The sequence below is a fragment of the Astatotilapia calliptera genome, chromosome 4, assembly GCF_900246225.1.
Source record: "Astatotilapia calliptera chromosome 4, fAstCal1.2, whole genome shotgun sequence".
Lineage (NCBI taxonomy): Eukaryota > Metazoa > Chordata > Actinopteri > Cichliformes > Cichlidae > Astatotilapia > Astatotilapia calliptera.
The window spans coordinates 555,567-569,872 of NC_039305.1; the positions used below are offsets into that span (position 1 = coordinate 555,567).

Here is a 14,306-nt window from a genome sequence, read left to right on the forward strand (position 1 = left end):
TTGTATTCCAAAGGTTTCTCCATGTAACGATCTGCTAGGGAGTGTGGGGGGGCCACAGCCCCGTCCTCCAGGGTGTGAAGCGGGTATGGAGGAGATCAAAACTCCAGACATCCAGAGGCCCCCAGAACACAAGAGACCAAGGAAGACCAACAGAGGGGCAGCCGCGCCACTGTCCCAGAAAGAGCTGAGGAGAGTCCCAGATGAGGGCTCACTCAGCAGCCGCGGAGCAGAAGCCAGGGGGAGTTGCAGTGACGCGCCCGTGAGCTCCGCCGGCCCCCAGCTGCGCCTGAGTGACTGAGCCCCAGGCCGAGAGGCCGGGGGCACCCCACCCCCGAAGGGGCCCGAGCGAGCCCCAGGCTCCAGGCCCCGATAAGCGGCCGCCAAGGAGTGAGCCGGTGTGTACCTGGACGCCCACCCCCAGACACAAAGAACCACCAACGCACCGATGTCTGAGGGAGTCCGCCACCGGCAGGGGAAGTGGTGGTAGGGGGAGATAGGCCTCCAAACCTTGGAGGGCCTGAGGTGTCCCCAGAGAGGTGGCGTCTGATACCCAACCTGACATATAGACACAGACATACAGGCACACACAGATACAAACATCCATTCCCACCCTCATGCTCTCATATGCACTTACTCCACACTCAACCAACGTGGAGACAGACATAAAGAGACGCTGTACACACGATCACACTCCCCAAGCGTACTCTACAAACCGGATCTAGGTACCCTTGTCCCTGGAGGGGGGAACTGCACCCAGACCCAGGTGGTGTTACCCTTTTCCCTGCGGTGGGGAGAGGCAGACCACCCCGACTCCGCAGCAGCAGGGAGGCCCCACACTCCAGACCGCAGTCGGACGGCCAACTCCACCTAGCCCCCCCGCTCCAGCAGGCCGCAGAGAATGGGGGTGGGAGAAGACTCCAAACCTCCCTCCACCCGCTCATTGTAATGTTGATGCATGTGTGTTCTAAGGTGCAATTAAAACCCAGGAGGGCATGGAGCTACCTGCCAGAGAGCAGCAGGTAAGCGCATGGTCCCTCCTGCTGGCCCTCAATGTCTACGTGTATTTAACATTGAGAGGTGGGCAACGATGCCAGGGGTGGGGTGTACACCCTGATGGTAATTTGGATTCCGTGTAGCGTGCCCACCCCCAAGATCCTATATGTATGTGTAATGAGAGTGTGAGTAATGTGAATGTCTAAGTTGTGGGATAAAATTGAGGCAGAGGCAGCCAGAAGGGGACGGGGGGGGGACGGGGGGGTAGCCTCCTCTGCACCCTGGTGACATACCCCTACTCCAAGGCCCTGCATGTGTGGGTGGTTGTGGTGGAGCGGGGAGAGGGAGGCAGCTTTAGATGGGGAGGGAAGGAAGGGAGGGGCAGGTAACCCCACCCTGGGGCCAGCTCCCCCGCTGACCCCAGTAGGCACTCCCACACTCCGCGACCCGCCAGGGAAAGGGGGCCCAGGCCCATCCAGACCGGATGGGCCTGGGCAGTGCAGTGAGAAACGTTTCCATCTCTGAACCGAGGAGACAGCCTCCACCTGTCACCATCTCACAGTGCAGCCTTTTTTCAGCTCGTAGCCATTGATCAGTGATCAACACGATTAATGATCAATGATGGTGGAACTGACAGCCTGTTGTTAGTCAGCGGTGCTACTTTCATCGTTATGTAAACATGTCAGTCAGCTGATGATGACAAGGAAACATTTCTCACTGAAAACGTTACGTTCATGACCATCACATTTAACTGACCTTTGACCTTTGTCTTCCAGTGAGTGAGGAGCTGCTGAAGATGAGAAGATGATCACGGTGATGATGAAGAGTAATCCGCAGTGCAATACTTTAATGTCTCGTAGTTTGAAGTGAACCTCTCAGCACTTTAGGAAGAAAGGTTGAACCTCAGAGGTCAAAGGTCATCAGACAACAAGCTGCAGCTGTTCGGCTTCAAAGAGAAGCTGAGGGTCAAGTGATGAGCTGCGCCCACAAACATGAGATTATAGAATCTGCTGCAAACCTTTTAAACTTTATGAGTTTTGTTGTGATGAGTGTGGAAACTTTTCTGACCTCCACTGCCGCTCGTGTAGTCGAGGACGAGCCGAGGACGGTCTGTGTGTCTGGACGACCATGTGCCTTATCTATCATCATGTAGAGATGAATCCGTGTGAGACGCCGTCTCCGAGATTAAACGCGTGGACACATGAAGAGATGAAATTATGAATTTTAACAGTTTTGTTTTTTTGCTCCAGTTTAGAAAGTTTGTCCAGATTTTCCTCCTCATATTTGTCTTAAATAAAGTTTCCTGTCTGACGATGTGCTGATGTTTTTCTTTTCAAACTGAAAGGTCAGAGTGACGTCGTTACAGTGAAGTAATCAGCTGATTTCCAGCTGTTTGGGTCAGCAGGATTCCTGCATCAGAGATGCTGAGATGAGAAACTCGCTCTGCCTGCTGATCCAGGTTAGAGCAGCTGCAGTGACACCTGGTGGTGGTGGGAGGTCATGACCTCTGTGTCTTGACATGACTCTTATGTCAACCTGAGCTGTGCTTGCAGAGGTGCTATGAACCAAAGACATACAAATTTTTTTACTAATGAAGCAGACCCACAGACCTGCAAATCATTTACAGCTGTTCCAAAATAATAAATGATACAATAATAAAAAGGAGCCAGCTGAGGTGGTTCGGGCATCTGACAAGGATGCCCCCTGGGCGCCTCCTGGGTGAGGTGTTCGGGGCATATCCCACCAGGAGGAGGCCCCGGGGCAGACCCAGGACACGCTGGAGAGATTATATCTCTCGGCTGGCCTGGGAACGCCTTGGTGTTCCCCCGATAAGCTGGAGGAGGTGGCTGGGGAGAGGGAGGTCTGGGCTCTTCTGCTTAGGCTGCTGCCCCCGTGACCCGGCCCCGGATAAAGCAGATGAAGAAGATGGATGGATGGAATATAATAATAAAAATGAATAAATACAAAGGTCAGGCTTGAGGGCGACGTCTCACCTTTTTTTATTGCTCCTCATAAAACAGGACATGGAGACGATAGCTGATTGCTTCATGTTTTTTAAAACCTTTTAAAAACAGAAATGAAAAGAAAGAATAAAGATGTAATTCAGTTTTATTTATACAGCATCAAATCACAACAACAGTTGCCTCAAAGTGCTTTATACTATGAGGTAGATCCTACAATAATACATACAGAGAAAAACCCAACAATCATATGACCCCCTATGAGCAGCACTTTGGCGACAGCAGGAAGGAAAAACTCCCTTTTAACAGGAAGAAACCTCCGGCAGAACCAGGCTCAGGGAGGGGCGGGGCCATCTGCTGAGCCAGTGGTTGTTGTAAACAAACTTATAGCAGCATCTGTACATCATGTTTTTAAATCCATAACAGAAGTCTGTATTTCTCACAGCCAAAGCAGAAAACAAAGAACCACATGAAACAGAAATAAGATGGAGCAAACAGGTGTGGGTTCATCAGAACGGTGTGGGCCCAAGGTTGGAGCCACTGACACCTGTGGCTGTGGGAGGGGCTATTAAATGATGGGCAGATGTAACCCATAAGGTCACGTTGGTGTAGAGGCCCGACTTCGTGTTCATGAATGTGACGGCAGCTCTGAGGTCCTGCTGATCTCATCGTGTTAAAACTCTGAGTCATGTTTTTACTTTTGGTATCACATTTGGGGATTCCCCACTCAGTTTTTACTTTCATTTGGTACCTGTCCAGGTACTTTACCATACTTCAGCCAATCAGAGACCTGCAGCATAGTGGCGTGCCTTGACCAAAGGTCTATTCTATTCTATTCTATTCTATTCTATTCTACAGACTGCACAGGGTCAGAGCAGACGTTTTGGAGCAGGTAAGCAGATATTTTGTCTTTCTGAAAAGTTCCTTTGTTAGTTTGTCCACATGATGAGCAGGCTGGTCCATCACTGGACATTCATACATTATGGTGTAAATGTCATCAACATTTTTACCAGCCGTTGAGAGCAGGTGATGCACATGAAGTATGAATACAAACAGCAGCTAGTTGTTGTTGGGATTTTATTGAGGTTTGAATCAGACAAACAAACGACGTCTATGACGCAGCAACGTTCTTCGGTCAGTTTGAGGACACCGGTGTGCAAAGAGTGTTTGTTGCCTAGCAACGAAATTATCTTTAACTGAACTCTGATCATTTTCACTGCAAACTTTTTAAAATACTGAAGATAAACCAAGAGTCTATATTTATTTAGCTGAGATCTGACCAACATGATGTCGATTTTTAACCACAGCAAGCGCCTGAAGGACAACGCTAAAGACAGTCAAGCTTCTGAGGAGATGGACAGAGACGAGGAACTGGAGTAAGTCTGGAAGCAAAGAGTGAAATGAAACGAGGAGATTTTGGCTTTATTTTGTTTCGGGATCCATCTGTGGACAGATTAAATGTTTGTTGTGCTTAAAATGTTTTTTCCATAATTCCTGTTTCAGAAGATTGTTTCAGAGGTTACGCGTATTTAAACACTACAGAGCAGACAGACTGAGCAGCTGTGATGAAAGGCAAAGGCTGACAAAGCTGGCAATGAGAAGCTGCACAGATGAAGTCGTCCTGCAGTGGCTGAGAAAAAACTCAGAGTCTGACGCCTTCAGCAAACTCACAGACGTGTTTGACTTCCTGAAGAAACGCATTGATGAGGAGGAGAAGAAGAACCACAGCGATGATGTTCACATCACCTTTATGGCTCATGGATCAATCGGAGACTTCATGATCCCAGCCAGCTGTTACCTGCCTCTGCCCACCATCACTGACGTGCTCCTGTATTCTCCCTGGAACTGCGTCACTTCTGGTTTAGCGTACGGTATCGCTACAGGAAAACTGAGGCCTCAGCACAGAGTTTTTTCCTGTGAAGATAAAGAAAGCTGTACAGTTTCTGATGACAAACATCGACCTGTGAACCTGCCAGATCACTGGAACTCACTGAAGAAAGCTGGAACACAGATGGTCCCAAACATCACGCTTAGCCCTCTTCGAGATGATGATGGAGTGTGGAAATACTTTGAGTCTCTCTCAGCTAAACACGGCCCACCAGGAAGGAACCGCATCGTCATCCCGTTCATCCTCCCAGGACGGGAATATGAAAGCGTCCCGTTCTCTGTGGTGACCTTGGCTCTGTCCCTGGTGCTCCTCTCCTCCAGGTTTAAAGCCACTCTTCACTTCTCTGGTTGTCTCAGTGATCGCTCTACTGGAGCGAAATTTGACAGGAAGTATCTTCAGGAGCAGTACGCCTGCACCATCGACAACAGCTGGATGAAATGTAACCTGAAGCTTTCAGATGATGATACGTGCTGCTTGTGTTAGACATGTTTGTGGACATTTTAGTGTAAAGATGAAGATGAAATGATAAAAGTAATTTTTCTATATTTGAGGCTCAGCTTCATGATGAAGGGACTTGAATCATCATTTAGAAATGTTCCAGCACCAGGTTTAAACTGACGTCTTCATTCAGTGTATCAGAAGTATATTTGGGTTTAAAGTGGTTCAGACACCTGTTCATAATCTGCTAACTTCTGTGGAGGTTATTAATATAAACAGACTCACCTGTTCTCGCTGCTCACAGGTGACGTGATACTGATTTATGTACATCAGGTTACATTGCACTGCGTGTTATACTTGTATAACTATGCATGTGACGAATAGAGAATCTTGAATCTTGTATTATGTAATATTTGGGTCTTTTATTGCTTCATGTGAGGGTTTAAATTCTGTACCAGAACAAAAAGTTCTGAGCCACAGCTTTCTAACTCTGAACCGTCTGTCACGTACCAAACATAGAAGTAACACAAGTCTACAAGTTGTACGTCTGTATTTTCATGCCTGCAGACTTGGTAATTATTTCTGATCTTTTGTTATTGTAAACCATGAAAATGTGAAGATGATGTTGTTTAAATGAAGAAGAACAGGATGAAAACCTGAAGCTGCTCATTAAAAACAATATCGTTTATATAAAATGTGCCTCGATCACTGGAAGAACATGTTGATGGCAGATACATGGAGCTCCACATGTGGCGGCTTTAAGAAATCCCAGCAGTGTTTGAAACAAAGACTCTACAGATCAAACCCATGAAGTTTATAGTAGTTACATGTCAATAAATGCTGAGTGAACAACACACACGTGCATACACACAAAAACAGAGTTGCAATGCCACCAGGAGCAGGTTGTGCTTCAGTATCTTCCTCAAAGACATCTCCACTTGAGGAGTGATAGAGGACTGCAAACCCTACTGACGGCCCGGCCTGAGCCTCGTCTGATGCATTCAGATGTGAAGATGTGGTTACGCATCAGTAAAGAAGCATTATGTAGGAATCATTAAATCAGGTGACTTACAGGAATCGGGATCTGTGTCATGGTCCAAACAGACACGTGACATGAACGTGATAAACTCACACAGCTGCTGTTGCTGAAGGCGTTCCTGTAAATGGTTTGGAAATCACCCCTGTGACTCCAGCAGTTTCTCTTTCACTTGGTGACGCTCCAGGTGTTTCCCTCGTGCTACGTCAGACTGAGCCGGCCAATCAGATGAAGGATGCAGTTCATAAAGATCCTCCAAAGCTAGTACGATGAGGTCTTCTGTTTAGTGGCCTCTCTGACTCTGCATTCTCTAAATCGTTATGATGATGATGATGTCATCATTAAGATGTAATGGCCCTTTCCCATTGGTATCTACTTGGAAAGACTCGGTGCGGTTTTCAGTGTTTTCCATTAGGTCATAGTACCGGGTACCAGGTACTTTTTAGCACCTTCTCGGCCAGGCTTCCAAGCGATCCGAGCAGGTACTAAAATGTGACGTTGTCATACTGCATGAAACCGATTGGCTGGTCAGTAGTGCCACTCGATGAGTCATGAGACCATCTCATTTACAAAAATCAAAACTATGTTCGCTTTGATGTCCACCTTTGTTATCGTTGCATAATAATCACGTCCCGGGACATGTTGCTATGACAACTAGCTCACACACTGGGTTGTAACGGAAAACTAGTCGTGGCCAGTTGATCCAAGTAGCCCCCTAAATAGAAAGGGGGCTTAGTCACTGAGCTCATTCCTGAATGATGGCCTCATCAGTGGACTGAGCTCTACTGTCAGCAGGTTATTGATGTGCTGATGTCAACTTGACGAGCCACAGAAGAGTAACGAATTACAGAATCATGTTTTCATTTCATTCCTAAATTAATTTTTCATCATTTTCACAAATATTAATTATGCACCAATTTTCTGAATGTTGTCCTTGTCAAGAGACGTGGGACAGAGAGAGATCGTCCCCCGGCCACCCCCGTCATCACATTTAGCAGGAAAAAGGTCTAAACATCCAACTTTATGCATTAAAAAAGGATCAGAACCAGCAACAGAACCACATCATCCGCGAAAAGCAGAGACCACCCAACTGAAAGCCTTCCACACTTGGCTACACCTAGAAATTCTGTCCATAAAAAGTTATGAACAGAAACGGTGACAAAGGGCAGCCCTGGTAGAGCCCACCCACCGGGAACGCGTTCAACTTATTGCCGGCTGTGCGGACCAAGCTCTTGCAACGGTTGTATAAGGATTGAATGTCCTGTTGCAATGGGCCAGACAGCCCATACTCCTGAAGCACACTGTATCCGATGTTCGACTAATGGACGGACTCTCCTCTCCTGCACCCTGTCATAGACCTTCCCAGGGAGGCGGAGGAGTGTGATTCCCCTGTACTTGGAACACACCCTTCGTAAAGATGGGGACCACCACCCCGGTCTGCTAATACAGAGGTAACGCCCCTGATCTCCACGCAGCATTGTAGAGGCGTGTCAACCAAGAAAGCTCTTCAACATCCAGAGCCTTCAGAAACTCAGGGCAAACCTCATCCACCCCAGGGGCTCTGCCACCAAGGCCTCGTTTAACTGCCTCAGTGACAACAATGTATCAATGAAATCTAATTAAAGTAAAGTTGCATAAACTGAATGAAACATGAGGTTGAGTATGTGACTGAATGCCATGGTCCAGGGTGTTTCCCAGTGTTTTGTGTTTGACTTATGTTTTCTGATTATTGGTACCCCTCAACAAATATAAATACAGATACAAATACCGGCTGCTTTGCACATCTCTACCTTCAACTGATTCGATTTTACATTATTGATCTTGACGTATTGTGACAGCTTGTGTACACTGCATGAGGAGGGTGTTAAAGTGTCTTGTGCTGTAGCGAGGCCAGAAGGATCAGGACATGAGAATGTGCTAACGAGTCCTGTCTCAGTCACTTAACGACAGTGTTGGTCAAGTTACTAGAAAAAAGTAATCAGTAACTAATTACTGATTACTTCCCCAAAAAAGTAATCCCTTTACTGATTACTTATTTTCAAAAGTAATTAATTACTTAGTTACTTAGTCACTTAGTTACTTTTAAAAACACGATTTACAACCTGAAGAGGTGATAAAGTGATAGATCTTTCAGCCCAATTCTACTTTTTCTGCATAATCCATCATATAAAATGTAATCAAATGGAAAAGTCTCTTTTTTTAAAAAACTTGTTTTATTAGTTTTAATCTTTTAACTTTATGCATCAAACAAAAATGTAATTATCTGCAACATTCTCTGACTGGAAGAAATTAGTTTAACATTTAAACCTATTTTCTGCACATTCCAGCTCATAAAATAAAATATTTTTTGTGTTTACACTCAGTCTTTCAAATAGATGCAAGTGAAACACAGCAGAAAATAAATAAAGTCAAAGACTCAGCGGTCCTGTTGCTCTATTTTCACCTGTAAAGCAGGAGTGGGGTAGGCGGAGGTTTACCCTGGTGCAGGTGTGCCGCGGTCAGTGGAAGAATCCGCGAGTGTCTCTGTGAGTTTCCCATTACGTCGTAGCTACTCGGTGCTTGTTGGAAGTTTAGGGGTTTTTCCGCTGTAAAAAGAAGTTTTCTTCCCACGCACAGCGGACACTAATGTTTTTATCACTTTTTATGGAATCAAACTCAAAGTAAGGTCAGTACTTCCACGCTTTAAACGCTGCACGCTCATACTCTCTCTGCACTCGATATATGATCCACTGTTGATCTGCACACAGCTGTTGTCACAAACGTCGCACTCGCTTACGTCACTGTCATGAGACATTCTCGCAAAAATCACGGTTTTAGTAACGCAGTAACGCAGCGTTCCTACGGGAAAGTAACGGTAATCTAATTACTGTTTTTGCAATAGTAATCCCTTACTTTACTAGTAACTTTACTCGTTACTTGAAAAAAGTAATCAGATTACAGTAACGCGTAATCGGTACTGCCCATCTCTGCTTAACGATGATGGGGGGGGGGGGGGGGGGGGGGGGGGGGGCTGATTCAACACACGAATGGCCCGAGGATAAAAACTCCTCTTGAGCCTCTCTGTTCTTGTTCGGATGGTGTGGAACCTTCTGCCTGATCTCAGAAGCTGGAACAGCTCGTTGCTGGGATGGGACGGGTCCTTCAAAATCGGAGTGCTCTAGTCCAGCATCTCCTGACGTAAATGTCCTGTAGGGACGGGAGAGCAGTCCTGCGGCAGCGTTTTGCCGTACGGATCACTCTCTGAAGAGCTTTTTTATCCTTGACACAGCTGTTCCCATACCAGGATGTGATGTTCTGTGTGAGGATGCTCTCCACAGCGCCTGCATAGAAAGTCCTGAGGATCACTGGAGAGACCCTGAACTTCCTATATAGCATGATCAATTGTATCAAACGCCTTTTTACAGTCTATAAAAACTAGAGATGGACCGATCCGATATTACGTATCGGTATCGGTCCGATACTGACCTAAATTACTGGATCGGATATCGGAGAAAAATAAAAAATGTAATCCGATCCATTAAATATCACGAAAGCACCTCACAAAACTTGCAACGCGCCGTAACTCGCCTCAGAACGTTAGCACGTTGGAGCAGTATGCATCACGTGATAGAGCAGCTGTGGCATGCGGGACCTGTCGGTGGTCTGGATGGCATGTGGAGCTTCGCTAGCAACCCGGCATTTCATCTCTGACAAAGTTATCCCGAGAGAAGTAAAGCAAGTGTGTAAGTCCATCTCTGAATGTTTGTAAAGCATTCCTGCGTTAAGCTTAACGAGCGACTGCCTCTCCCTCTCCTGCTGCTACTTCAATCATGAAACTGCTTAATGATCAGCTGATCGGCTTTTCTGTCGCGAGTCCGTCTCTCTTGTTTGTTTTTGGCCCACTTTGCACCAGAAAGAGTAAACCAGCGGCTGAACAACAGCAGCACGTTTAAGCTTGATCAGCTGTTGTTAGAATGTATTTAATATTACTTTCTACTCGAGGATCTTTTTCTACGTAGCTGACGCTGGTAACTGTGCAGGGGCGGATCTAGCAAAGTTTAGCCAGGGGGGCCGATAGGGCATTAACAGGGAAAAGGGGGCACAAAGACATACTTTTCTTTCTTATTCTCATTTAAAATGTCTAGCTTTTAATAAATAATTATCTGACACTCAAAGTTTTAATTTGATGTAAAATGAATAGAAGTCAATTACTGTATATAGTGACTATTAAGTCTAATATATATACCCTAGTAAGCTATAGTACTTTTTCCCTTTGGGAAGGTACCATCTGTGCAGTCTGCAATTTTGTTGAAGAAAGATGTTGAATCTATTTAATATTTCTTGAAAAATAATTGATTTCTGTGCATTTTTTTCACACTGCATCAAATTAAGGTTGATTACGTCGATTAAGCATCATGAGGTGGAGCGTGAGGGGTGGTTCCCTATTTTTTATTTATTTATTTTTGTTGTTGCTGGGAGTTGGAACCCTATTAGTTAGGTTGCTTAATATTTACGGCATTGTAAAGCGCTTTGGGTGCCTTGAAAAGCGCTATATAAATGCAATCCATCCATTATTACAGTACTGGGTGAGTTACACCAATTAAAGTCCTACTACTGTTTTCAAGTTAAATCTATATTTGAATAAGCTGCTGAACAACATTGTATCCATCCATCCATCCACCTTCTTCCGCTTATCCAGGGCCGTATTGTGTTAATACAGTATGTCAAAATAAAAAAAACCCCTGTAAATTCAGGCAGGTGAGGTTGTGCTGAAAAGAATGACACAAACAAGGCAAAGATAAACAGTTTTTAAAGGTGAAACATAGAGTAAAATTAAAAGTAGTCGAAAACGGCCAATCATTCCCCAGACGGTTAAATCCTATGGATTCAGAATGGGATGTGATATCTGTGTGAAGGCAGATGAACAAATGTACTTGACTGAAGGACATATCCAGGTGAAAAAAGACCCCTCTCAGTGTTCCTGGACACCAACATAACACCATCCACAGTGAGCATCGTCTTCAGCTCTCCAGACTGACCTTGCTGTGGGTGGAATAATCTGTGCTGCTAAAACAAGCAGTTTGTAGCAGCACAGAAAAACTCAACGTCAGCAGTTTTACTTCTGCTGGACTTGTGAGGCTCTCTAAAGAAAGCAGAAGTCATACTGCAGAGACACGGCACACAGAGCAGCACTGAAACAACAGAAATCAGTTTCTATGACCAAAGAAAGTTTTTGATGTGAAATCTTTGTTGCCTTTGCTGTGAGTTTAATTGTGAGTCACCCTGCACCGTGTCGCGGAGGTGGCTGCTCCTCCCTGATCCTGATTCTGATGAGGTCCTTAAAAGTAAACTGGAACAAGTGTGGACCCAGCAGGACCTTCAGTGGAGAACCTGGGCAACCAACCAAGATCCTTACCAAGGACCAGACTGTCAGCTGCTAGCACCAATAATAGAGCACACTCATAATCTCACATATTTGTGGTACATTAGTGATCTGATGGCTGTGTACAGAACAAAGCAGCATCTACAGGTTTGGACATCATGAACATTGATTCAAATACTTTTCTTGTGGAGTGCCGATGCTTTCCTGGTGTCTGCCCCTCTCTCTGGGTGAGTGTGGGAAAATGATTTGTTATTTCTGGTTTGAATTTGAACGTTAGCTTTCTTCACTCCCTCTGGTTTTATGAATGAAACCCAGTCAGTGAGAAACGTCTGCAGCCAGCGAGGCAGCACTGAACTGCTCGCTACGACGTCACACACACTCCTGCAGGTGTGTGTGGAAGCAGGGAGGCTCGGTGTTTAAAGGGACAAAACGGTGAATGTCTGTATAACTGTTGGGTTATTATGACACGAAGCACTCACACAGCAGCTCATGATGCTGAATAATTGCAGCTGCTTCTCAGAAACAACCACAGCAGCACGATCAGTGTCCTAATAACTGATCATTGAATGCAGTATAAACAAACTCAGCATCTTTGGAATCAGAAAGGATTCATCCAGGAGTGAGCAGCAAAATTTAAAGACACCAAGAAGGTTCCAAAAGAAACGCAAGAGAAAGGACGACGTGGAGGGAAGGTGTAAGGCTTACCGCATTCATTACAGTGTTGGAGTTACTGCACGTGTTTCTGGTGCTTTAGTTTTATCTGAGAAAATGAAAGTTTTCACAGGAATTAAAGAAAACTTAAATTGACTTTCAGTGAAGTTTTAATATGAAGCAGTTTGCGTGTCTACAACTTTTTATCAAAGTATAAAAAAGATGATCGATGATTTCAAATCTTCTGCTGTTTGCAGACAAAGTTGATAAATCAAGTCTAACACATCGACTGTGCAGCGAGTGGATCAGGACCACGAGGGGAACCTCACCCTCTGCATCCAGGCTGTGTACCTGCAGAACCTGTGTTGCCCCAGCACAAACTGGCTTTGGGTGTAAAAGAAAAAGTACTGTTGGTATTTAGAAAGTGCACATTGGTAAGATTGCATGTGGGAGGTGGGAACTTCTGTGACTCTCTGAGGATCTCTTCTCCAGGCTTCTTGAAGGACGTTCAGAGCTCTTCTTTGGATGTTTCTGCCTCAGGATGTCCCTACCAATGTTCCCTCTAATGTTTCATGTGTCTGAACACACAAACTCCCTGAGCGGACACTTGGACCACAGTGAGCAACAGCAGACGTGAGCACACGGTCACGCCAGCATCGAATCCATGCATGGTTCATTAAAGTAATCAAATTACAGCGTTTACATTTATGTTAGACTACTTTTAGTTAACTGCTTTAGCCCACTTACAATGAAAATGTAAAACGTCTTGCTTATGACCTGTGCAGCATGTTAACAATATTGGAAGTAAAAATAACTTGAACTCCAATTTTGAAAACACAACTTTCTTTCTTTTCTTTTTTTTCTTTTTATAAAGCTCTGACTTCTGAGTCTGTGGTCTGTTAGAGAGACTGTAACTCTGCAAAATACAGTAAATAATGACCAATGTTGGGCAGGTAATGATATAGTTACTTCTTCAAAAAAGTAACTGAGTAATGCAAACAACAAAGTTTTTTGCAGCTTTTACCTAAAAATGCAGCCAAGGCGTTTTTTAAACAAACATTTCAAACTATTTACAGAACAATCAGCTGTTCTGCATCTAATCTGATGCCACGCAAATTATTTGTGCCGCTCCAAAAAATAATTTCTGTCCACTATGAGATGAAGGAGAACAACAGCCTGATACCTGCAGGCCTGACAGCAGCAGATGTGTCACTGCTGTAACACCTGTGACACTCAGCAGGCGCCTCATTGTTCTGACACACACAACTACACACTAACTACACACTAACTACACACTCACTACACACTAACTACACACTAACTACACACTCACTACACACTAACTACACACTAACTACACAAGATTTGTGCTAAACGTCGCAGATCTCTCACATCTCAAACACGCCGTCACTCCTAAAACTTCCCCCGTCCTAAACAACTAAATGTCATGTTGCCATATCATTTTTTGATTCGTCCACATGGTACATTTTTCCACCAATAGGAAAGGCTGGGAGTGTTTTTGGTGTTTTTGCTCACAGGCTTTCGAGCGTTTTCCTTATAAAACGCCGTTTTTACCGTTTCTTCCCGCAGTAAATATAAACAACGACAGTATTCAGGAAGAAAAACAAACATTGCATATTTTTATCATAACTCTGGTTTTACGCGGCCGATCAACACAATTTAAAAACTGGTATAAAGTCCACACTTTTTTTCGCAGAGGCCGTGCCAGCAGTGCGCAATCATGCACGCGCGCAGCTTAGAGGGAACATTGGTGGTGAATGTTTTAGGGACGGATGGGTTTGGTTTCACATGGTTCACTTCTCTGCTACAAAAGCAACCAATAAAAACTCCAGTTACTGACAATACTGTCAAATTCACCTCAATGTCTTCAAAATGACCGTTTCCAGAGGTATGCACAGTTTTTTAAAAGTCAAATGATCATTTATACTTAATGTAATAACACTTTGGTTAAAATGC

At 44.8% G+C, this 14,306-nt stretch overlaps 1 protein-coding gene across 2 annotated transcripts in view; it reads left to right on the plus strand.

Annotated features, from left to right (window-relative positions):
- The window catches only part of LOC113020113 (serine/threonine-protein kinase WNK4-like), a 33,073-nt gene extending 27,098 nt beyond the window's left edge, over positions 1-5,975 (plus strand). Inside the window, exons 24-25 of one of the 2 annotated variants that reach the window (XM_026163810.1) lie at positions 4,262-4,330; positions 4,458-5,975. In XM_026163810.1, coding sequence (XP_026019595.1) covers positions 4,262-4,285 — 24 coding nt within the window. In that variant the 3' untranslated portion in view covers positions 4,286-4,330; positions 4,458-5,975. Of the gene's footprint in view, positions 1-1,769; positions 2,308-4,261; positions 4,331-4,457 lie in introns of those variants that run through there. The other variant, XM_026163808.1, reaches the window with a different exon arrangement.
- The last annotated feature ends 8,331 nt before the right edge of the window (positions 5,976-14,306 follow it).